The sequence below is a fragment of the Arctopsyche grandis genome, chromosome 2 (genome assembly GCF_051622035.1).
Source record: "Arctopsyche grandis isolate Sample6627 chromosome 2, ASM5162203v2, whole genome shotgun sequence".
Lineage (NCBI taxonomy): Eukaryota > Metazoa > Arthropoda > Insecta > Trichoptera > Hydropsychidae > Arctopsyche > Arctopsyche grandis.
Window position 1 is genome coordinate 14,318,079 of NC_135356.1, and position 26,570 is coordinate 14,344,648.

The window sequence follows — 26,570 nt, forward strand, 5'->3', positions numbered from 1 at the left end:
GCTACATTTTTAAACAATTCAGTAAATACATATCGATTCACAGATACATTAATGGTCAGATTTGTAAATTTGCAGCATTTTATACAACTCGGCGAAATTCGAGATTGCTGAAAACTCGATATTTGCGAGAAAATGGGTAAGGTTGCCAATTTGTTGGAACCTTTTAAATGAAAATCAGGTGAATTGGTAAACTCTGATAGGAAACGATCGACCAGGAGTCACAAATCTAAGGTCTGGCCAGCAGAAACCAGTGGAATTTGAACCCGTGACAACTCTGTTCAAAGCATTATATGCTAACCACTAGTCTATTCTGCTGGTATGATGATTTTATTTCAGAAAAGATCATTGTATGTCATTTCGTATGAATGCATATGACCCAGTAATTAGGGGTTTCTGAAAACCCGTCGATTCCGGGTCTAATATTTTGGAAACCCGTCGGATCCAAAATAAAATATATTAAAAATATCCTAATTTTAAATTTTTAAAGCTAAACCAACTAATTACGTGTTACCTTTCTACACAGATTCTGCTCTTCCTTAGTAACATTTCTGTTCAAACTGAACTGTTAGTAAGCTTCTTACCTTTATTTAAATTGTTATCATATAATCTCCATTCTTTTTCCAACTCTTGAACCTTTTCACCTCCCTCTTTCATCTTTTTTAGTTTCTTAGAAGCTGAAAAACTCAGAAGACACTTTCTGAAGTAATATTGCAGATGTTTGCTTATCAAGTACGTAATCGTTTTTTATTACAAAATCTGAGAATTCTAAAATACTATGCAGTTATAAAGTAGACACTGCCAAAAGTCAATTTTACTGAACGGTCAATCACTAGTTTTATCATGCAAATTAATTTTGTGTTATAATAATGATATGGTTTTTTCATTGTGATGTTGATAAATGAAAGAATAAGATATGTATGTTTTATATTGAATATATTTTCTAGGCCATACATTTTTACACAGAATAAAATAATTATGTACAAAATGTAAGTATATTTGAAAAACAAATTTTTATTTATAAAGCAAAATTATCGTTGATGTATTTTTTTACGACTTACAAACAACTAGAGATTTTGCTTAGTAGTTAGTTGAAACATAACGTTTAATGTTGAACGTTTATCTGTCAGCCGAAGATTCATAAATACATATATCTTCTCAGTTAAATGTAATAATAATAAATTAAATATACATATTTATTCACTAGTTGTACAAAATTGTTATGGTAAAAAAAATATTTGAAAGGAAAAAGATAATATTTGGGCGAAGGTAACTGCGTTTTGATCAAAATTGAAATAATAAACGATAATAAAAATACATATATGAATATATCAAATTAGAAAAGTAAATTATAATTTATATAATATAATTGACAGTATAAATATACATATTTAGACAAGTCTATGACAGTATCGAGTCATATTTATTTACATACAAAAATATATATTTAAATGTGATGGCAACTTAATTTAAAAATTGAATAAACATAAAGTACATGTTAAATGTAACGGCACAATATGAAAAACATAATTGTTATTACATATTTACTTTGATCACTTATCTATTGATTGTATGATGATACGATATTATCAACATTAGTTCCAATCGCAATGCAGACGTAGAAAATTTGTTGTGCTATTAAACTTAAAAATTTATATTAAGTAAATAAAATTAAAAACTATAGGATTTGCAAATTCGTAATTAATGTGTTGGCTTTTTTTTTTGATTATTTTCGCATTATAACGTAATGTTTATGTTTTTACTTTTTTTATTTGATCTTCGGACCACAGCCTGTGAAGTCAATGACTAATCTCTTAATAAATCCTGTGTTAAGCCAATGCAATGCTGTGAAATCATTCAAGAAAACTATAGTACTTAAGCTTTATTCAATCTAAGTCATCAATTTGATGTTCGGAATTGAAAAATTCAACAAATGAAATATCAGCTTAAGGGTATGTAAGTGTGTGTGTGTCTCTTTGAACAATTTCACTAGTTTTTTTATACAAAAAAAAAATTACTGCTTCAATATAAGTGAACTGTAAATATTTTACGCTTAAAATATCGATCCTGGTTTTCTGTTGACCAGCCGTCTTCTTCCTGGTAGTAATAATGATGGCTTCGGTGCCTCGGTGGCTTGCTCTTCGTTCGCCGCTGTCTCCGCTTCGCTGCTTTTGTTGTCACCCTTTGTGGCGCTTGAGCTCTCCGCTGACGATTCCTGCGAAGATTCTGATACTTCGGTGGACGAAGCTTCGGTGGACGGTGCTGCAGCTTCCGCAGACTGTAATACGTAGTGTTCATTAAAATTTCCAACAAATAAATGCAGACTATTTAAATTAAATTCGTTAATATATTATGTATGTACATTAAAAAGGAGACCGAGCTGACTCACACAAGTATTAAGAACATTTTAATTAATACAGTGTTTCTCAAACTTACCACGATTAGTTACATAGATTTTATCCTTGTAAATACTCATAATTCTGGCTAGAATAATTTAAAGTCAAAAGATACTTGGGAGTCTCATCCAACAAAACTGAATTTTCAGAATGAATGGTCAACTAAAAATAAGTCACTTAATCTTGTTCCAATTTTTATTTCAAAAAACCATTTGAAGTCAGTTTTGTCAACTGTGTTTTCGGGAATATTTATACACGGAAGAGGAAAATATTTCTTATTCATTCAAAAAGTGTTATTTGATATTTTTTGGCTATTGAATTGGATTTGATTGGATAAGTTGGCTCTGGTCATAGTTTGGGATATAGATTAAATTTATTAAATATACTAAAATTATCTTATTAAATTTATTATTCCACCTTAGTGAGCGTAAATTGTCGGATATTACTCTAACCCATTTATCTGGTAGTCTGCGTTCATCATTGTTTTCATGATTGATTGTGATTTATGAGTGAAATTTTGATTAACTCTCTTCCATTTGGGCCTCACAGGGATGTTTAGTATTTGTAGTTGTTTCTTATTTATTGGAACTGGCTGTAGGTGCAAGGCATGCTTTATGCTATATTTTTTTATTTGATATTTTTACGTTATCTGTTATTATTAAATGCTATTTTTTATGTTTATGTGTGGATGTAAGATTTATGTTTATGTTCAAATGTATTTTTTTTTTGTATAATGGTTAGTATATTATTTTCGTTATGTATTAATTTATGTTTAATTGTTATTTTGTTTTTTTTGTGTTATATTTTTTAACCATTGTGGCGTTTTAGGAATTCCTGTAATGCCACAATGGTCTCTTTAGAATAAAATAAATAAATAAATAAATAATTATATTTTTCTTTGTTTATTTTTTATGCTCAATTGGCAGTAAAAAGATAGTTCATTGAGTCTAATTTGAGCAATAAAATTTCTTTTAAATGGAAACTGATGGGAAAAGATTTATGGTTCTTTCTTCACTTGGGGCTGTATACAACATTACACTACAAAGTATATAGTTTGCTTTATAATTATGCAATTTTACAAGAATTACAAACCCGAAAGTATTACATGCCTATCCAAACATCACTATTGTTTTTTAATGTGTCAGTCAACTCGGTGGAATTCTATTCGACTCGTTAATTTTAAATATAATTTCTTATAACTATGTTATTGTATTATTTACCTCTCCGGCTAGTCTGCGACGTGCGAGCAATGGACTAGGACGTCTTATCGTTGGTGCTGAAGTAGGCTTGGGACGAGCTGCCGCTACCTGCAATCGTGGACGTCCTCGCAAACGAGTCAACGGATTGCCAACAGTGACTTCTCCGATCTGAAAATTAAATCTCCATGACAATATTCCACTGTTTATCTATAGAACACACTAAATATTGATTCGAATCGAAGTTCTATATTCAAATTCATATATGTAAATTATAATATGATTTTATATTGTGAAATGTCGTACGGGTTGGGTGGTCATTTCAGTTTGTTCAGAGCTATTGTTAGCATCTTTAGCTTCGGCTTCAGCTGGTGCAGCTTCCGTGGTGGTCGTCGTCTTGGCAGTGGTACCTCCAAGAGCCAACCTTGGTCCGGGACGCAGCGGTCTGATACTTGCTCCCAATCTGCTGCGGCTGAAATAGTATCACATAAGAATATAAAACGCGCCAAAGAAATCTCTTTTTATATACATATTTATACACATCACTAAAATATGTCATAAAAAGTAGTAGAAATGGAACTATAATAGTTTAATGTATGGTAAGTACATAATTAAAATTTTTAATTTCATTTACAAAGGGATTGTAAAGATAGTTTTTTTTTATCAATCAGTATGAATATAGTCGAATTTTTTTATTTGAGAACAGGGCACAATAATGATATGCCTTCACAAGAATTAATCAGAGAAGAGCTTTAAAGATTGCTTTATATCCCGGAGACTGAATATAAAAATGACAATTTTTTATAATTGTACTTGCATATATAATACAAAAGACTAAAATAAATCTTTTAATAAGAAAAGACTCAAATTTTTGAAAAAAGACTATAGTTGTGGTCAATTGTACTATTTCTGTTCTAACATGATAAACAATAAATACAGAATTTGTGGTTTTGGAGTGCTCTAAAAATTGTTCTTTTGTGTTGGATCTTTTTCGCAAAACTATATATGTACATATGCAGTGCCGGTTTTAGGGGGGGGGGGGCTGGGTCGGGTGGCACCCGAGGGCGCCACATAAGTTAGGGTGCCGCTCGATGCGTTAAAGGCGCCAAAAGCCATACAAAATTTTAGATAAGAGCGCCAAAGGCGAAATTTTTTTCTAAGGGTGTTTAGAAAAAAATGCCCGAGGGCACCATTGGGTGTAAGGCCGGCACTGTACATACATATGTACATCACAATGTACCGATCAGGTCAAGCTTGGTCTATCGTTCTATTATTCTGCAAGAATGCATTTCCCTTCTTCCCTTCCATTCTTTATTGAATAAGAATATCAGTGCAATGTGACTCATATTATAATAGGTACTTACGTACATATATATTTACGTATGTATATATTTATATACATAGATGTGTAAATACCTATGCCAGTTAAAATGTCCCTCAAACTGACCTGGAGGCTATTGACTTTCGATGAACAATAATATTAATATGTGAGTCGTAGTTACGTGTTATTTATAACAGCTTAGCACAAGACCTGCATATCATTCGATATCTATGGAATTCTCAACACGTGCTAACAACGTGCCGAGGGTGTCCGGTGTCTTTCTCACCTGGGTATGCTCTTGGCTGTAGTGCTGCTGGATACCTCTGATGAAGTCTGCTCAGCAGCGCTATCGGGGGCTTCGACCTCCTGGGGCGAGGCCGTTGTCGATGTGCCCCCCAGGGGGCGACGTCCCCTTAGGTTGAACGCTGGTCGTGGTCTTGGTCTAGAAAATTGAGATCAGCGTCACTTGATTTGCCCCTGAATTGTACTAATTCAGGATCAAAGTATATATGTACATACCTGGAGGTGGATACTGGAGAGCTTCCCTCGGTGGAAGCAGGAGTATCTGATGCTGGAGCTGAGGTAGTGCTAGACAGAGACGGACGAGTTCTGCCGCCAAAACGTCCTCGTCCAGGTAGGGGCTGAAAGTTTTATAAAATTTAGATATTTTGACATTCCTTTTCCTAATCCTAATATTGATCAAAAAAAATATATTAGTTGGTAAGATTTGAATGAAAATAAATTTAGATAGAACATTTTCTTTCAGTTTTAACTAATTGTCAAGATGGTTCTTGACATAAAAGTAGAATGGTTTGGTTTTAAGATGAATATTGATCTATTCATTCAATCTTCAACTTCTAAAAGTTATATTTTCGCCTTTAAGCGTAGCTGCTTCATTACATATAATAACGAATAGAACCTTTTCAGCGATTGTCTTCTGAATGGGATATTTATTTTATTTATACAGGTTACACCCCATTTTTATCAACACGACATCTATTGTCAATACTGTACAATTACAAACCTTGATCATCAAACATTACAATCACCGTAGAGATATATTTGGAAAAAATGTTGCAGCGTATTTAAATATCAACAAATTATGAGATGCTGCAAACTCAAATTTTGCGAGAAATAGGACAGGATTGCCAAATTCTTGGAACCGTTTCCAATGAAATTAGATAAATTGGGAAACTGAAAGGAAACGATCGACCTTGGAGTCACATATCCAAGGTCTGAAAGTACATACATATATATTGTTATAATTGTTGATATAACTAATGTAAAGAAAGAACTACTGATTAGAGTCTGATTTACATACACATATAAATTGAAACTTCTCCAATTTGAATTTCCATTAATTGTTTTGATCAAACTGCAAAATTATATTTTTATTAGGATTTAAATACTCAAAACCACCATATATGTATGTACAGTCAAAAGAGTTGCTTAAGGAAATTATGTGGTGAATATTTTAGAAATTGTTCTAATTATATAGTCATTGCATGGGATTGTAAATTATCGAGTTTTAGACGGCGAGTTTAATATCGAATTACCTTCTGACTTTGAACCGAACTGGTTTCTTGCTTGTTCACCTTCTCCTCAGTGACTGGAGCCGATGGAGTGGTGCCAGAAGTTTTGCCTCTGCCGAATGAAGGTCTGGAGCTACCGTAACGTCCTGTTAACAAAATAAAATGAGGATATGTTTGAAGGTTCAATCTAAGCGTGATGTTAGATTAAAACTACATATAAGACATTTGGAATTCGCAAAAAAGGACGCAGCAAATATAAATTAGTGGAAAATATACATAAAAATAATAGTATAAAAAAACAAAAACGCCTGCAATGCAACAACAATACGTACAAAAGAGCTCTGTAGATTGAAAAGAAAACAAGTTTCAGTGTTTTGAACGAGCTGAGTCAAATCAAATTCGAGATGTCCGTTTCAACACATACACACATATACGACATACGCGACTCGCAGAGAAAGCTATAAATGTGAAAGTTCTCTCTTCGGCAAGATATTTGTTAATCGAGGAGAAGCTAACCTTTCGGAGATCCGTCTGCGGATTCGGCGTGGACCACAGATGCATCCGCATTGCACAACAATAGCGCAAAACGTGATAAATATGCATAAACACGTACACACAAAAGTACAATCGCATAATTCCGTTAGTATTTATTTGGGAGGGGGAGAGACACCTACCGGCGATTAGTCAAAGGTCTCACCTCGCCCAAGCTTGGGAGTTGCTTCTGTGGATGCTGAAGACGAAGCTGAAGCTGGAGCCGATGCTTCGGCTGCCGTGGTCCTTCCTCTTCCTGCAGGACGGAGCTTGAAGCGAGATGCTCGAGTTGTCGTGGTCGGAGCTGGGGTCGTGGTTGTTGTCGTCGTTGTGGTCGTAGGTGCTTCTGTCGTGGTTGTTGTCGTGGTCACTTCCTCAGTAGTGGTCAAAAGCTCTGTTGTGGTCAAGTCCTCGCTGGCATCAGTTGTCGTCGAATCCAAGTCTTCTTCCTGAGCTGCAGTTACGATTTCGTTGTTGAGATTCTCACCAGCCAGTATTGCGTATAGCTCCAGGGCTACTTTATCCATGGCGGCCATTGTCGTTATTTCAGTGGTCGAATCCTCGTCGTCAGAGCTGCCTTTTTTGCTAGATTCGGCATCGTCAGAAGCAACACTTCTGGGTGCGTCATCGATCGTCTCTTCTGTGAGTGAATCTTCTAATTCTTTAGATTTTTCCGAAGCTTCTGAAGTCTTGGTCGCTTTTTCTGCTTCCTTTTCTTCGACGGGACTGTTTCTAGTTCTGGCTTCCTTGTATTGGGATACTGGCACATCGCTGGCGTGGGTGTTGAAGCTAGCTGAGTCGACGAGCTCTAAACTGGGTCTCCTGGATAATTGTTCATATATAAGTATCGAGTGAGTTGAAATATTCATATGTAAGATTATTAACGGGGCATACTTAACGTTGGATCTTGATTTGCTTCTGGTCTGTCCGGTCGTTTCTTCAGCGTGACTATCGTGGTGTGTCTTTCCTCTCTGTCTGGTCGGTGGAACTTCGTCTTCCACTTTTTCCGCATTGCTTGGTGTCGTGTTCAGATTTCTAGACCTGGGAGGAAATCTGGTATTGGCAGGCAGTCTGAAAAATGTCAAATTGAACGTTCAAATCGATGACGCAACTAGAGATGTTGTCATACCGCTCTAATCGTTCAATTCAAGATCTAATGAGAGGGAAAGGTACTGCATGCTTCGTACTTTGAACCCAAACGATTCTAAAATGACACTATGTATACATACATATAACACTCATAAAGAAGTGGTGATCAGGAATAAAATAATACCTTTCTTCATTGACGTCCTCTTCTGTAGGAATTGAAGGAGGCAAATTCCTTCCTCGGTACCTATTCCTAGATCCTGCCGGCAGTACCTCATTATTTTCAGGCGCTGAAGTTGTTGTGGTCGTCGTCGTCGTAGGTGTGGTTCCTCTTTCGATGGAACTGTATCTGTTCTTGTTGCGGCTGTTGGTTCCACTGCTGATTTGGTTCGTGGCAACATTCTGAGGACCGTCATGGGAATTGTGCACTTCCTTTGCTGGGGTTGCTGCTTCTGCGGCTGCGGGTTTCTTTTCTGCAGACTCGCCCTTTTTGGCTTCTTCATCGTCATCGTAGTAGTAATAGACGTACTCGTACTCATAGTCTTGTCCATTGGGTCCTTTTTTGATTTGAATGCGAGAGTGCTGTTTCTGTTCAGATCCAGCTACCTCCAGAGGCACGTCAGGGTCGGAGGATGCAGCCAAGAGACCACCGTTGATCGAATCGGCAGATTCGAAGTTTATCGGAAGGACATCGAAAGACCTGGGCTTCGAAGGAGCTCCGGTGGTCAAAACGGGTTTTTGGGTGGTGACGTCAGTTTCGACCAGTTTACCCGACTGGGACATGGGTTCCAGCTCGATGTGCATCTGAGGATTGGTTTCAACTTCGGAAGCATCGATCTCTATGATTTTGATGTTTTCAATCTTGGACAGTGGTACGTCTACTTCTATACGCTTCGTGTCTTTGCTCGTGGCTTTCTTTTTTGATTCTTTGGCGATCACCCTCTTGTCTTCTTCTTCGATCTCGATGATTCCCTCTCCGCTTTCGCGTTTTACGTTGACGACCGCGGGTAAGCTGCCAGAGACGAGAGCGTCTATGACAGGACTGAATTCAGTCCTCTCCAACTTGACTTTAGTCTTGCTGAACTTGTCGGGTTTATCCTCAGACTGGCGACTTACATAGTGATGGGGCAACTTTTCAGGTATTTTATGAGCCGTCTCGAACAATCGTTCATCTCTGGCATTCCTAACTGGTTGCGGCTGTCCTCCTTGGACTAAAACATACTCATCTCCCGGACGTGGTTCGGTGATTATCTCACTTTCAGCAGCATGAGCAATTGACACCCATCCCACCAACGCCAATCTGAAACAAAAGAGGTCATTCTTTTACTATTATTCGTGCGAGTGCAGTTTTGCATTGCAAAATGAATCGAGAGTTTGTCGGCCGTGATCTTTCAGTACGTGCTCGGATTCGAAAAAAAAAGACTATTTGTATAGAGGAGTCTTCATTAGTAGGCTCTATGTAGTACTGTCAACCTTGTTGATTGATACAATCATCGCTGTGGTACGTTGTGGTATTTATATACAGGTACGTACACGTACGTGGATAGGATATTCCATTTGGAACAATTTATTATGAGAGAGTGTTTTAAATTCATGACGATAAATGTCGAATGTGCGAGACGAAACTATGGGAAAAAAACATTTATTTCGATACATTTTTATACTGAGAATATGTATGATAACATTATATGTATATTACAGAATTCATCAGTAGTAATGTTTTTATTATTTATTTAACTTGAAGATGTTGTACAAAGATTCTCGCAATCGATTTTTGACCTAGTTACACCAAGCCAATTTTCTTGAACTTGAGCAAACACAAATATTTCAAATGACAGTAAAATTTTCAATCAAAATTTAATTTGACCCCCTCTAAAACATTTCCTATACTAGTAGAATACAACATCGATTGTATGTTTGTGTGTATGCAGATGATTTTAGTATTATTCAAGTGTGTGCGATTCTTTTCAGGATGTTGGGTGCGCCGCCAGGACACGAACGAACTATAAGACAGGTGACGAAGCGAACGGAGAATTTAAATAAATAAAAAAAAGGGAAAATGGCCATCGAACAACTCTCACCCGTTTAACAATTCACGTGTTGACCGCGACCTCATCAACGTTGCCATCGATCTCCTCTCGCATCTTCGAAACACGAAATTCTGGAGCTTTCGTTTGCGTGCCGGGGAAGTCAAGGTCGATCGACACAATCGTATATTTTCAAAAGATAAATTTAAAATAGACACTGTCCAACGACAAATTTGCATATGGATTATGTTTGTTTGAAAGGTCACCATAAATTGGCGAGCGACTTACGCAACCATAAACCTCCATCAAAAATTAATTGGATAAATCTTCGAAAGACTCTTGTAATACGGCTTTTTTTTATTTCATTCTGAACAGTATTAATATAACGAAATACCTAGTTTTAAATATATGTACATATTTACATACATGCATCAGATGATTTTCATACATGACGATGAACGGTTTTAGGTTACACGGGCACGAATTTATATAATCAGAATATACATTTTTAAAAATACTTTTGAACGAATGATCAAATGGAACCACAAAAAATCTAGAACAAAAGACGACCCTTGCACCTTTCACGACAACCCCTATGCACCAGTCGTTTTCTTCAGTGAGTAAATATCCTATCTCGACTTAGAGAGCTCCAGCTCCTTCACTCAACTTACATGTACACTTTACAATATTAAATATACACATTTTACCCAGAGTAATTGTGACAATTGTTACTTTGTCACAATTACACTCTTCCTCTCCAACACAAATCTATACTTCCTTGATTTACTACTACCTGCGCACAGTCTCCACATAGACGCACATACAACTTATACAGACATTTTTTTCAAACTTTCATAAGGCAAGTTGCAATACGTAATAGTAATAATAAGTAATAGATCAAAGAAAAATATTTTAATTTTAAACCTTACATGGAATTTCAGCCTCAATTCCATGCTTTTTTGTACCTATCTAAAACTTTTCAAAAAAAAAAGTGTCTGTGACATCTTTTTCCCCTACATTATACAAATAATAAATATATTTAAAAAGGCCCCTTTTATATGATCTAATATTTATTTTTTTATTTTCACCCAACATTTAAAAAAAAATGTTTTGAATAATCAATATTGGCCAATTCGAAAAAAAAATGAGTTCAGCGCTTCGGCATTTCTTTTTTTAGCGCTGCACCAAATGCTACAAGCGAATTTTGGCAATCAGACCATTGCGCGCTTACTAAAATCGCGCTCGATCGTTGGGTGCCCGAGGATGCGCAACTACAAACATCACCCAAACACGATTTCAACAACACAATACAACAAATAAACAATACGTGGTTCGGGTTTGTTTTTTTGATGACGTTTGACGTTTTGGCATTGCCGAGCGTCCAACGATCGAGCGCGATTTAATGCAAGCGCGCAACGATCATGGAACCACGAATCTCTTATCAAAACAGCATTTTAATGTCGACAAAAATCCTTATGTTATAGTTTATTTAAAATCATCATTTTTTTTCTACATCCGGGAGTGGGGTGTGTCATTCGCGAGTATTATCACGAGTGACAATATTGATTATTCAGTTCAAGGCAGTCCAAGCTTTCCAAATTGAACACCAGATCTATTCTTAACTGCCTTGCGACTGCCTCAAAGCTATTAGGATCATTTTTGTTACACAGCCATGTATATATGTACATAATCATAGAATTTAAAGATACAGACGTTTACAAGATCGCATCAACGTATTATAATTATTTTCCAATAATAAAATCGATAAACACATATAAAATACATATAATTAATAGAAAAGAGACACGAGGTGGACCGGTTGAGGTCAGTGGTGCATACAAAGAAATTGTCGATTTGTCATTGCCGAACATTGCGCAATCATCGGGTTCTTTCGAAACGTTTTGACCATAATTTAATACACATAAGCTTCAAAACTGGGATTTCAGCTCTCTAACAATTTCACGCACACACGAGTATGCTGTAACAAACACACACACACACACACGTTCATGTGCTGTTTTTCTATGCGAATATTAAAATCGAATGAAAGTAACGCGAGCCAAGTAACGGCCTATTTAACGTGCGACATGCAAAGCGAATGAAAAAAAAATACCGTGCATACATACATGTGTATAATCGCATACGAATAAAACTGAAAACTGAACGAGAATGCGGTGTGCAATACGTATACGTGTAAGTAGGTAATATCAGATGGATCGATATGTAATAAATGTATAATAGTTGTATGGACGTCTTTATAATAAGAAGAAGGTGAACGTGTCGAGGAAAAAGATCAACTTTCAGATGGATCACGTTCATTTCAAGATGCACAGACAACGATGTATTGAGAAATCGACCGTTTTTCTTCTCGCTGCATTTGACCGAGTGTCCGTCAAATTTCACCGGAAAATGTCAATTATTTTTTTATCAGAGATTGCCAATTTATCTGATTTTCATTGTCACAAATATCTGAATTTTATTTATGTACAATATGTAAAAATTTATGTACAAGTCTAAATCCATACATGTCTCAATGGATTAATTAATTGTTAATTTCGTGTTCTTCAGACTCTTGAAATACGTTGATTTGGGTAGTAAAATGCTGCAATTTTTGTAATTAATTGTCGAAGAAGGCCTTTCTTGTATATAAATATCTATGTAAAAGTAAAAATACATAAGTACGATGAAATTGCCCGACTGCCACATTATTTGATTGATTATTAAGTATTTTATTCTGATTTTTAGTCAAAATGTGTTTCGGAATGTCCGTATCCCCGTCATCAAATATCAAAGTTGTCATTATGTTGTTGTACGAGTCATCTGTGTGATTGCTGCAATATGCAGATTGCACTTGAACTGTCTCAAAATACTGATATCTGCATCATTTTCGGAAATTTTGACGCTTCAAATGCTGATTATTCACACTGCTTACTGCTTATTGCTATGATATTAGATTAGAAATTAAGTCCAAAAGAAAAATATTCGATACTTGAAATGATTTCAAATAAAAGTTGAAAATAATAATAAGCCTTGTAAAAAAAAACCTTCATTAGCATTTCAAAGAAAAAGTGGTGGGTTACAAAGTTATGTCTCGCATCATCTTAAAACATCTTAGTTGATCAAAAGGAAATACGTAAAAAAAGTAAAACTTGGCGATCATCATTAGAACAGTATTGTCAATAAAAAATACTTATGCTCTTCTTACATATTTTTATCTTAGTAATTTTTCGATCGAAATGAGTATTTAAAATCTACAATTTCAATTTTTTTTCTTAACATTTGCCACACTGTGATGGATATCGAGTGGCCATGACTATTGTGTGTTCCTCACAAAGCCTCTAAGATTAGAATTATGCCATTTCGAAATAAAAATATTGATCATTATCAACAGAAATAATTATTTTCGCGGAAAGCCCCTTGTACACGTCTTTCATGGATGAGAGAGAGGTAGTCTTTTCCTTGGCACTCCAAGGAAAAGACGGAATTAAAAGTTGTCCCAAAATGATAGAAATTAATACGTAAACAAATAAATTAATTCGTAAACTGGAATACAATCTGTATGGAAATATAATTTTGTACAAAATTCAACTGATCGATGATGACGATTTTTAAGTTTGAGTTTTCCCCTTAAACGATTATTATAACATGTACATTTTCAATGTATCCTAATCGTTTCCTTATAGTCCCATCGTTAATATCGCTGAACAAGGTTGCTAATATGACCGAAGTCTTTAACGAATTCCGATACGTTCGCTAATTGCATTTTAACGCATAACACATTTGGGCAGGGGCATTTGTGACGTTTGTGAATAACTTCACTTTCGTTCGATTATGCACTTCCGTGCGATAATTATTGCGCGCGTTTAGATATCAATCTTCAGATTTCACAATCGATTTTCCCTCTCGGCATCCTTGCAAGTTAGATGCTATTTTTTTTTTCATTCAAAAGCGTCTCGGAAGAGCTGACAAAATAACAAGTTTCACTTTTTTCGGTCATTATCACCTGTCCGATACACCCGTACCGGTCCAGAGGCTGGCAACTAACCGGTCGACGCCAGAACGATCTATGTATGTACGTATCTATATGTGGAAGACCATCTCTTTCTTTTTTTACGGACACGTATCAATGTTATCCAATCGGTCTATTTACAATATGCATCTTCTGCATTGAAAGAAAAGTTGCAGCTACAACATACATATGTAGGTATACATATGTTTCAAACCTTGAAACAACTTGGTCCGGATGGTAATGATGATTAAACAATTCCGATTTCATTAACCATTGAACAGTGAGGATCGTACTTTCACACCACTTATTTTATTTTAAAGAACATTAGTATAAAATTATCTATGAAATCAAATAGGGTGAAAATATTTTCAAAAGTGTGAACAGGATTTATAAAGAATACAAAAACCAATAATGGACAATTTGTTGTTATTTTTCTGATGATCTTATCGTCTTATTTTCCATTTTCTCTTCTTCAGAGGGTAACAAGATATACCCTTCTAAGACATATAAAAATATGTAGATCAAAATCATCTCGAAATCTCATACCTGTCAATTTGATTGAAAATCAATTTATTCAGATAACTAGCTGAATTGACCAGCGTTGCTCGGATAAGTAAAATTGGCACAAAACGAAACTTTATAGAAATTTTATACAACCTTGATCTCAGACTCTTTATAAAAACATTATATGGTCTTAGTACCAGGATTTTTTTTTTGAAAAAAAAGATGCCGGAAAGCTCTTCTTGCTAAGCTTTTACCGAAGAAAATTATATTCAAATATCATTTAAATGAAATTTAAGGTAGCTTTAGCACAAGGTGCATAGAAATTAAGCAAAATTTGACATATATTTTTATGCGTAAATTTTGTATCCATACTTCATTCAAGGATATTTTAAAATACGGATTGTAATTATGTTCGCACGAATATTGTTTTGTCTAATTGCTTTTGAAACATTAAAAAAACAGTAAAAAAGGTGCCGGAACGACGTTCCAATACGTTCTTAAGGAAAAAAAGCCCTGGTTAGTGCCATAACATATGTATGTATACCAAATTTGGTGGTTTCAAATTAAAAACTGCAAATTTACATAGTGGACAAACAAGCGAACGTTTATCTTTATATAGAAAAATGAAAAAAAAAAAAGAAGATATTGCATACTGAAGATCTTTTTTTCATTGACTTTTGAAAAAGAAAAGATACATAGAAAGTTGGAAGGATGGATGTTTTTTAAAGTCGTATCTACAATTGAGCTTGTGAATTGGAAAGTTTAGAATATTGTACTGCTATGAGAATACTGGAAGCTATAGACTTGTAGCAAGATTTGAACCCCAGACCTTTCAATCATGAGCAGAAATGCCTGAGCTATGTATATAAAATAACGGTAATTATAATTGTTCTCGTATCGGACAAGGGCACGGGTACATTGAAAGTGCGTTTTCCTGTTTTGAATTAAAAAAAAATATGTATACAAAAAACAAATGTCGAGCTAAAGAAGTGTTCGCGTAATTGGAGCTAGCGGCCTTCGAGAGCATATTTGGTAGATTCGCTTCCGCGGGGAGAGGTGAGGTGAACCACTAAGAGATTTGCAAGAGCAAGAGCGACCACGGAGACTTCCTCGAATGCAAAAAGGAGACGACGTCCTTTCAAAAGGTGCACTGACCAAGGTAAAACCGATGGAGACAGAGAAGAGAGAGGGTCCATTGCCTCCTTTCACCGATTGAAGGCTGGAACGCTGGGACGGGACGAATGCATCGGGGTGCTTAAAATTGCGTCATCTATCCATCACAAACGATCGAGCAATTTATTTCATCTTTATTACCGGAATTAAATACTTCGGCGAATTAACATTTACAAACGACCAACACTAAAAATCTTCAATATTCAGCAAAATATCAAATTAAATACAAGATTGTTTTTCGCATTGCAAAAATAATTAGGGGACAATTTAAAAACGCATTTATCTTAAGCATTTCATCAAATTTGTGTGAATTAAATAATATAGTCTATTACATTAAAGAAAAAACAGCAATAGAAAAAAATATGATTCAATTATAAAACAAAAGAATACATAAAAAAAATTATGTTTCATTAATATAATATGTGCACACTTAAAAATATAAAATAAAAATAAGGTTAAATCCCTTTAATAAATAAAAAAATTGATCATTAGATAAACTACAAATCCATTGTTTTAATTAGGTCAGCGTTTTAATATAAAACGCGGCCATTTGATAAGTACAGAAAACAGAAAAATATAAAGCAACCTAAAATTAATCAAACGCGCATTAACGCATCTTATATGCGCATCTCACATAAATATATTCACTTTCGCGACGTTGCCATGTCATGGAGCGTTAAAATGACCAAGGACCATATTTTTCATTTATTATTTTATCATACTGCACACTTAAAAATTATTAAACGATCGAAACATTTGTTTAATTTAATACGACAATTAAAATATTACTCAATGTAACATTTTTTATTTAACAAAATATATTTATTTAATGTCCAATTTGTTTTATCCTAATGCGCAAATGATTTTTTTTAAGTAGCAACGTTATTTTTCATAATACACCATTAAATCGTACCCAAATATTTATATTGACGATTACGATAATAATATAAATAGTTGGATTAGCGGTTTAGATGCAGACTGCAATATTGCATCAAAGTTACGCTGAAAATGTATGAAATTACGGCATCAATCGAAACTATTGCTAATTCTAATGGTGTTTAGAATGAAAATTTTGTTTTTGAATAGTAGTTAATATTTGGAAAAGTTAAAAGTAATCGATCAAACGAATCAAAGTCATTGTCACACAGACAAAGAAATGGTACAAATGCGTAGTGTATTCAAATATCATTAGTTTCGATTAAACGTATCCAAAGTTAGTGACGAAACAAGTTACCCAGTGTCGCAATACAATAGTTTATGGTTTGCAATATTACCACAGCTGTATGTATGTATGTTTGTACATATTTCTATGATATATAGCCTGCCTGCCTGTGGAGTAGAGGAGGCTGATCACTGATCATATTCACTCGTCAAAGGAACAATCGTCGACCGTGAGAGTTGTGGGTTTATTATTATTTATAATAATAATAAAAAATCCATCCACATAGCTGTGGGAATCTGCATGAGGTGTTGCACAACTTGTATGTTTGCATGTAATATTTAACATATTCCTACAATGTCGAAAATGATTAGTCATTGAATCCGTGGCGATGCGAATTCCGAATCAATTGTAAAAACGATTCACTGTAAAAGTGTGTTGGGATTTCATCAAAGTTGAAAAACCTTCTCAGTGGTAAATTAAGCGGAGTAAATCATCAATTCAAGCCCCACTGATCATATTCAGATTAAACCATTTGTTAATGTATGGACGTACACTTTTTTAATGCAGCTACTGAATGTTGATTAATTGATATGGTAACCGAGTAAAAAGTTACCATTCATCCAACACATTATCTATCAACTCTCGCTAATCATTCAAATATTGTTTTTTTGATATAACATTGTCTTCGTATGTATGAAAAATTTCAGAGAAAATTAACTTAGTGTAAGTGGGTTAAAAATTGATTACAAAAACTCAACTCCGTCAGCAGAATTGTCCAGTCAAATTGAACAATATAAAAAGTTGCGGAAACCATCGAAGGCTATGATCGATGTTCGATTACTCACACACATACATACATACATGCACGCTTTAAGTTGGAATAATTTTCCGAATTTCCATCGCATTTACCTCTTAAGCCTCTGGTTTAAATTGAAACAATTTTAGCTTGCCGATTAGATCTTGCGGTCCAATGGTCGAATTGCGCAACGGCAACTGGTATCGGCGACAACGGAACGGGTTTGGTTGCATTATTACGCCTCGGCCACACCAAAATACAATATGGCATTATATGTCAACTATGACCAACACATACAATATCGAATGCACAACCGGTGACTTTGCACGAGTCGCGAATTCGCCAAAATCCGAAAGAAGCGCTTGCCCCACCCCATCGCAACTTTGGAAATGTTCCAATCGAAAGTCAGCTAGGAAAGCTGCCACAATTTCTCTTCGCATCATATCGATAGAGATGCTATCTATCAAATCCGTTTCAATTTCGAATAAAATGGTCGATTGCATTCATCGAAGCGAGTGTCCTCTACTGATTATTAAGCCTTGGCGCAAGTCGAAGTACTTTATCTGCTTTTTTTTTATACAGATAGATCAGTAGGTAGTATCTATGTAGATTTAAAATATGTATTTCAGATAGAGATCTGAACAACCAACTAGATCAAGGGTCTCCAAACTTTTTAGAATGAGGGCCAAATAAGTACATACTAGGACGACTGGACCGGCCAGAATCTAACTACATTTTTCTGTGCCATTTGTGGAGATTCTTGCGATTTGAGATAAAATAATGGGACATTTTGGTGGCATTTTGGTAATCCCTGAACTGTTAAATTCCGCTATAGCGAATACCGGAATCATATATGAAATATTTTCAAGGTGTAAACTAAGCCAACTAAACCGAACTAAATTCCACAACAGTAAATTTTCGCACTTTCATTTATAAACACTATTAGAACTACTAGAAAGCTAATGAAATTATTTCAGATTTTTTTAAATATAAATTAGCATACCATGAGATAGTATACCAAATTTGGTGGTTATATATTGAAAACTGTGGACTTCCATAGCTGACAAAAAAAAATCTTATATGTACCTATGTACGTACATATATTCAGTATAATGATACAATTGGTTGGGTTCGCTTTGATGAGTTTTGACTGTATAAGAATTAGATCAATAGGATAAAGAATTTGATGAATTTTAAATCGATTTTATGTTACTTCATACAAATAAGATATTTCTGATTCAACTCAGGTTTGTTCAAAATCTTCATCATTTTCTGTTGTCAATCCCTTTCTAGCCCAGCATACAGTAGAAAACTTCCCTTCCAAAGTCTCTCGACTGTATGTCAGCCGGAAAAACATCGAAATGGATTAAAATTGAAGATTTTTCAGATCAGATCTATCGTTCGTTTGAATATCGGTAGTTATGGTTATATTTCCCTGTGGAGTTATTGGCACAACCGGGCGAACCACTTTCATTTTCTATATACTTACTTGCAGGTATCATTTGAAAGTGTTCTCCGGTGTGACCTAGACATTCTTATGCCCGGACATTCTTTTAATTATCTTCAAATTAAAAAGTTGTTTCCAAATTTAGGCAAGAGTTGATAAGTCCTTACAGAGCCACCCGAACAGATCGGCAATAAATTGAAAACTAGAGGCAGTTCTACATAAAAGAACATTTGAACGACTTCACCAATTATTTTCTAATATTATATGTATTAATATTTTATATTATAATATAAACAACGGTTTAAATGTGTTGATTGGATCTATTAAGCAGAATTGCGTTCAAATATGCGACTATGTTTTTTACGGCGCCTATTTGGCCTCGCTGATTTTATACCCGTTTTCCTTTCGCTTGTTTTCATTGTCTTGAATTTCCCACTCACTGAAAAACTACACGAGGAAAACAATATACAACATTTTCCGATAACGGCTTTTAAACAAAATGAAACGCATAGCAATGAAACCATTTGTGTCTTTAATCATTCTTAAATGCCATATATTAATTTATTTATACGATAGTGTCATGACAGGTCTAAATTGACACTATGGCTAGCTGTATATTCGGGAAATATACATATATTAATTAAAAAACAATCAATAAGAGATGGAGGAGATGCTTATTTTACTGGAACTATTAAGTTACATCAATTGGCAAACTCTAACCATCTAAATCCATTTTGTATTCCGGCCGGGACATTTATCTCACAACCTTTCTACTGGATTCAAAGATCAGAAATACTAAAATCTGTATCGAATAGAAATACAGTTCAATACATTACTTCACCACGTCAAATATTTGTATTATTTGCCATGAAGTGTTTTGGCATAGGAATTAAAGTCTTAATTAAAATTAGAATTAATACGGAATTTGGGTTTTGAATCATTTTGACAATTATTATTGGAAAAAATCAATAAATTGTTTTTAAAAAGCATTTTTTTACCATAATTATTTTATTTTATGCTTTTTCTAATTCCCTCGTTTTGTGTTTTGTCACTTAATTTAGAGCATTCTAATTCTTCAATGCCCAGTAAATTTACTAATTTAATTCTGCTAATTTCACCGTAGGCTTGCCCCGTATCAAAGAGTCTTGATTCTAAATATATTCTTGTCGAGACCCTCATTTCTGAGGATCTCGACCTCTATTAGTATTCCAATGAGGAGTGTGTACACTCCAGAACATCTCAACCATCTCATTTAGAACATGATTTGGTCGAAGCACTTCAATAGTTGGTGTTTTTCAAACGTTTTTAATCTATTAGTGAATTGAAAGTGTATGTGAGAAAGTATAAAAACTTGTAATATTTAGTTTATGTGAGATAAGAGTAAATGAGAGTGAAAAAGGTAACGTTTTCCACTGTTTAATTGAGTTGTGAAGGGGCGGTAGAAAGCTGCGTTTGGATAGCTAGCTGTCATCGCTTCGATCGAACATCAGATTCCAATGTAATTTTTAATGAATTCGTTAAGAATTTAACTCCCTAGATTCATATCGGAGATATTAGCGTACTTGAAGGTTAGCGAAATTATGTCGGTAAGATATCAAAGCTACCTGAAGAGTGTACATAAGTGGTTCAAAATCAGATCACATTTTTTTAACAGACAGGAATATCACTGAAAGAATGGGAATACCACTGAAGTGAACTCCGACGGGAAACAGGTTTTTTTTAACCATCCAGATCTTGATCAAATAGACATATTTCAGGAGTTGTTCTTACAAGCCTATTTTCAACTAATAACAGTCCTTAGTTAATTAGATTTATTTTGTTGAAGATATTTTGTTGCGGAAACTGGATGGCCCCACTCAGGGTGAGCTTCGGTGAATGTAACGACTTCTAATTAATTCCGCAGTCCCTTTAAAGGGCCAACGAGCCCTTTTCTAGCGGAAATATCACCAGTTCAGTCATAAAAAGCGAGTAGCATCGTTTCTCTGACACGGTGACTGCATTCTTTCGCTACGGGCTACGGTCAGGGTCGATCACATCTCACGGTCACACCAATTTCTAACACGCTGTCGACCAGATTTTTGGGAGAGTTTCGCGTTTTCTCGCGGTTGCGTCATCGCATGCCCACAAATGATATGTGACACTTTCAGTCTCTCTCAGTGAAAGTGATTTGATGGAGGGGGGGGGGGGGAGGCAAACACCCGTCGTGAGCGAATAATCCGACGTGTGTACGTCACACGTCAACGTGTTGTTATTAATATCATCATCGTGGACACGTGTCGCCCAGTATGGGTAGGTGTTTCTCCTACCGAAAGCGGAGACGAGTTGCCACACCCCGAAATCGTCGCTTTTCCTCTGCAGTCTCCGGGTCAGAGGTCACAGACGATGAGATTTGACGACAGGTGATCAATATGCATAATCTTAAGCTGTGTACTACAGTATAACCAGGAAAATGGTAAACGATAAAAGGAAATCCTTGATAAGGATAAGTACGACGATTCAATATACGTAGCATACGTGTTGTTATTTATTTATTTTTATTTTTATGCAGGTATAGGACCCATTTTTTATTAACACGATATCTATTGTCGACGTTGTATTATTCAAAGTACAATTACAAACATCGATCATCAAACAGTACAATCATCATAGAGACATCTATGACAGCATTTTTAAATATCAGCGAATTATATAGATGCTGCTAACTCAAATTTTGCTAGAAAAAGGACAGGATTGACAATTTGTTGGAACCGTTTCCAATGAAATCAGACAAATTGGCAAACTCTGAAAGGAAACGATCGACCTTGGAGTCACATATCCGAGGTTTGGGCCAGCAACATAGCCAGGGATGGAATCCGTGACCACACAATCGAAATCATTAACCGATAATTATGTTGCTGGTTGGTACTGATTATTCCGTACGTATAGAATATTTGAATTTTAAATACATATAATAAAAATTGCTAAGACGCGTGACAGTCAAAAATTGAAAAAAAAATAAGATTCCGCACGATTTATGTATATCTGTTTATTTGTAGGATTTGGTTGTCAGGAGACAGTAAAATGAGACTCGTTGAGACATTGTTTACTCGGCGGAGCGCCACAACGATCTGTAGGTGGCATTACATGCTACTAACCTCATCACTAGTCACCGGACCCTGAGGAGGCCGTTTATTGTTCAAATATTGTAAATGCATTGTTAAAGGTTTGCCGAACCTTTTTTACAAAGCATTTACAATAATGGAACAATAGACGGCGCGCTTCCGGTCCTACCTCTACTCATCACTCATTCTACTCAAGCGTGCCAACCTAACCATAATGCATTATTTTAGGTTATAAAACTAAATTGTACAAGTGTGTCGTATCAAACCGGTATAAAGGGCTATTTATTGTGTACGACAACTGTATAGATTTCTCTTAAAACTTATAGTGAAAACATGTGCTAAAGCACTTTTTTTATTTTCGGTTGAATTTAAAGTCGGTATTGTTCGAACGCTCGTTTCTCGCATATTGGTCACAATTTTCACAAATCGAGTTTTTTTAGTGGTTTCGGAAACCGGTAGCCGAAAGTGGACAAGCACTGCGAAGGCTACCGTGCTGTTTTGTGACCAATATCTCGCTGAGGTCGTTTCTGGAGCTTCACGAAAAGCGAAAGCGACCCTCCTCGACCAGCTTTCGGAGATCGAAAGTTCGCATGATAAATCTCAACGATATGATTTTGATACGAGACCAGGCCTATCGGCGATGAAAACTTCTTGTTCATAGGTCGTGTTTCTCAAAATTATACTATACTCTTTGTTAGAATGGTATTGTTTAGTTTTAATATACCACAGACAGTTATGTACATAATCCCATAGTGTATGGAGTCTAGGTTAAATTTTGATTTTGATCTTCAATCAATTGGTTACGAAGTAGCAAATATTTTTTAAGTGTTATTAAAAATATGTAAAGACGGGTAAAATTCATTTAATATCACGATTGACAAGTCGTATCATAAGCTGACAATTTTGACGGATAAGTAATACAATAGTTATGTACATTGAAAAAACTGTGGGTTAAACATTGCAATTATACAATGTATAAAAGACCGCATTTGATAGAATGTGGTTTTAATAAATTATTCTATAATAAAGCATGTATGTACATATGTAAATGTAAGTAAAATATAATGGAGATTCTGACGTTTAATTTAACATTTATTTAAGAAATGTGTCCAAATATACAAATTATAATAGCTTAGGAACAAAAGTAAAATTTGGTGAGCCTCATTTACTTGGACTTTTGAAAACGGCTCGTATTTTTCGGGTCAGAATTTGTATAAAACGGTCAGCATATATTGGTTAGAAAATAAATGGCCATAATAAATATTAGGTGGTCAGAATTAATACTGATTGGTCAGAATTTGTAATGAATGGTCAGAATTTTAACTGGATTGGTCGTAATTTATATCAAATGGTAAGAATTATTCTGAAAGATGGCCGGAATATTTATTTTTCATTTGGATATCTTTCAAGATGTGCTAAATTATTAGTGCTTCGTTATTAGTTATAATCTAGTTTATGAAAAAAATGATTTAATGCCGACTACTCATTATTTTTGACCATTTATTATAACCATTCTGACCATTTATTATGACCATTCAGACCATTTATTATTTTTATTATGACTATTCATTATTTTTATACATCGTCATACCATTCATTACTTTTATTCAGACCATATGCCATTTTTATTCTAACCATTTGATTTTTATTCTGACTGGATAAAAAAATTCAGAACAAGATTCCATTTTTATTCTGACCAAAAGTAGATTTAAATTATGACCATTTAATTTGTTGCCATTGTAAACTGTCTTAAAATATCTGCTGTGTGGCTACAATAATCACATATAAAATTATTAGTTAGAGCAAAAAACATTTAATATAATGGGGGGAGGGGGGGGGGTTAAGCTAACCAATAGTAATCGCATATTTATCAAAAAATTAAAAGGACTCAAATAAAATAGTTAAGGACTGATGATTAGTCAAATTAGGGTAGTTCTAATATTTTTTTCCATTGTGCAAGTCCCTTAGAAAAAGTCTCAAAATTTAAAAATTTTCTTACGGAGAATAATTGTAATGTTTTTTAAATTACATCTCAATCGTATGTGAATTATATACTTCCAGGTTTAAGATATGATTTAAAAAAATAGTTTTTCCTAAAATAATTGAATTAAAATGAATTAAATACATAGTAAAAGTCTTATCTGATCCCGATCCCATTGATCATAGATCATAGATCTGTTAAAGTCTTTTAAAAAAAATGAATGTGTTTCTATATAAATAATTTGAATTTATTATTCCGCAACAAATCAGCATTTATAATCAATTATCTTAAAATCGCTAGACACATCACCTTTAAACTCTAATAATATACATAATATACATACATACATAGCATAATAAAGTATAAAATGGCAACTAGTTTCAACTATACCGGATTTTTAATGCACCTATTTCTATACCAGCCAGAAGACTAGAGGTGAGTTTTGAAATTGGGCAAAGTTTCACACCACTTTATTACAGGGCTGTCAACGCGGCCGTCGATGATACTTCGAGTGGGTCATCCTTGATGTATGCATATGCGATATAAAATGCATCTCGGCGAAAGTGTTGGCTGACGAACAATTCAGAATGGCGATCGCGCGGTCACCGATGCAGAAATGCCAAGGATAACCACATTCTCGCATGTCTCTTCTCGCCGTTGCATTATCCATATACGCACACACGCATTGAAAATCCATTCGGTTTATTTATATTTGTGAAAGTGAGTGATGCACCAGTTTATGGAGTGCAAGGCCGCCCCTCGCCTCGGAAAATGCCCGCGCGGAAAATGCAAAAAGGATGCTGCGCTCGTTACACATTTTTAATGTCACACACGGGATTTTTTTAGCGGTCCAATCGAGATAAACAGCACAGCGTCATATTTTTTTTTAATTCAGAAGCGTGGCTCATTATATAATGATAAAAAATCAAAGCACCTACTGTTGAAATATCGTCGTTTCAAACATTTAAATATTGAAATGCATTAAAGTATACATAAGATTTCAAATTGATTTACACCAGCAATACTCAATTCATATACATTTTGTTTTTGAAAACTGTTATTCTTGTCTGTAGCCAAACATATTTTCTTTCGGCGAAAATTTATAAAACTTTTATATATTAGACCAAAATTGGAATTTGTATTTATGTATGTATGTACATATGTACTATTTGGAACCTTCCTTTTTTAAAGATGGTTCAAAGAAGAATTTCAAAAAAGCCTTCCGAACTTAAATAAACCACTTTCATACGATATGAGATCGAAAAGAATGGATATCTCCGCATTTTGGAGACTAGAAGAAGAGGAGTGATTTCATCAAAATTCCTAACGTTCAACAAAAATACTCATCTGAGAGATTATACACAAGTATGTACACTCCAGATAGATATTTCTTCAATAAAATTAGAGTTTCCCTCTTTTCAAATAGAATGGTTATATTTTTGATTATTCTACCAAATTAATAATGCAATTTCTAGCAACCTAAACCTTTTTTAAAACAAACTTAATGATTTCCTAAAAAAAAAAGATGTGTTTTTAGTAGTTCTTATTTTTTTGTAAATTTTATTCTGATTCTCGTTTTTACCTTATTTTGTTTTATTATTATTGATGACAAAACTTTTGGGTCCATCGTCTAAGTCATGCCCGCCTCTCCCAAATATATTTAAATGAATTAGTAAATACTTCTTATATTTCTTAAATAACGCTTTCAATTCCACATCATATCCAATTCCAAAACCTAAGCTAGAATATCATTACATACCAAATTTGGTGGTTCTAAGATGAAAGCTAGATTTACACACACGCTCATTAATTTTTTTATACGCTATATGGGGTATGAATACATATGGAGAATTGCCATTAAATATCAAATCTTTTGACGTAGAACACCGCACATTTGTAAAGGTACAAGTAGAGGTAGCCGTGACCCGAAAATGTGTCGTCTTTAAAATCTCACAGAAATAATACTAAAATAACAAGATACTTATAATCGGTTGACCTATTGACTTACAGTCAGTCTGCAGTATTGCGAAAAACGTATGACATTATGTATGTATATATGTCCCATTATAAGACTGTAATAAACGAAGCTGTTGTCATTTCCAATGACGTTCACAAAGCAAACGCATAAGACTGTTATGAAATAAATCAATCTTTGTAAATTATCAACTTTAGTATTTTCATTTCTGAAAGGAATTTAAATTTACTATCTACATTATTTTGCGTTTAACAATATTTAAAAATACTGGTGGCCTGTAATACGTTTATTCTTCTTTTTCTAGATTCTGGACATATCGAATTAAATGAAGTGATA

The 26,570-nt window shown here is 34.6% G+C and overlaps 1 protein-coding gene across 1 annotated transcript in view; it reads right to left on the bottom strand.

The window, feature by feature from the left end:
* Positions 1-924: 924 nt before the first annotated feature.
* The window catches only part of LOC143922471 (uncharacterized), a 45,164-nt gene continuing 19,518 nt past the window's right edge, over positions 925-26,570 (bottom strand). Inside the window, exons 2-10 of the mRNA XM_077445719.1 lie at positions 8,247-9,359; positions 7,868-8,044; positions 7,140-7,795; positions 6,467-6,588; positions 5,430-5,551; positions 5,197-5,352; positions 3,896-4,061; positions 3,614-3,760; positions 925-2,275 (exon numbers count right to left, since the gene is read on the bottom strand). Of these exons, the coding sequence (XP_077301845.1) occupies positions 2,051-2,275; positions 3,614-3,760; positions 3,896-4,061; positions 5,197-5,352; positions 5,430-5,551; positions 6,467-6,588; positions 7,140-7,795; positions 7,868-8,044; positions 8,247-9,359 (2,884 nt within the window). The 3' untranslated portion in view covers positions 925-2,050. The remainder of the gene's footprint in view (positions 2,276-3,613; positions 3,761-3,895; positions 4,062-5,196; positions 5,353-5,429; positions 5,552-6,466; positions 6,589-7,139; positions 7,796-7,867; positions 8,045-8,246; positions 9,360-26,570) is intronic.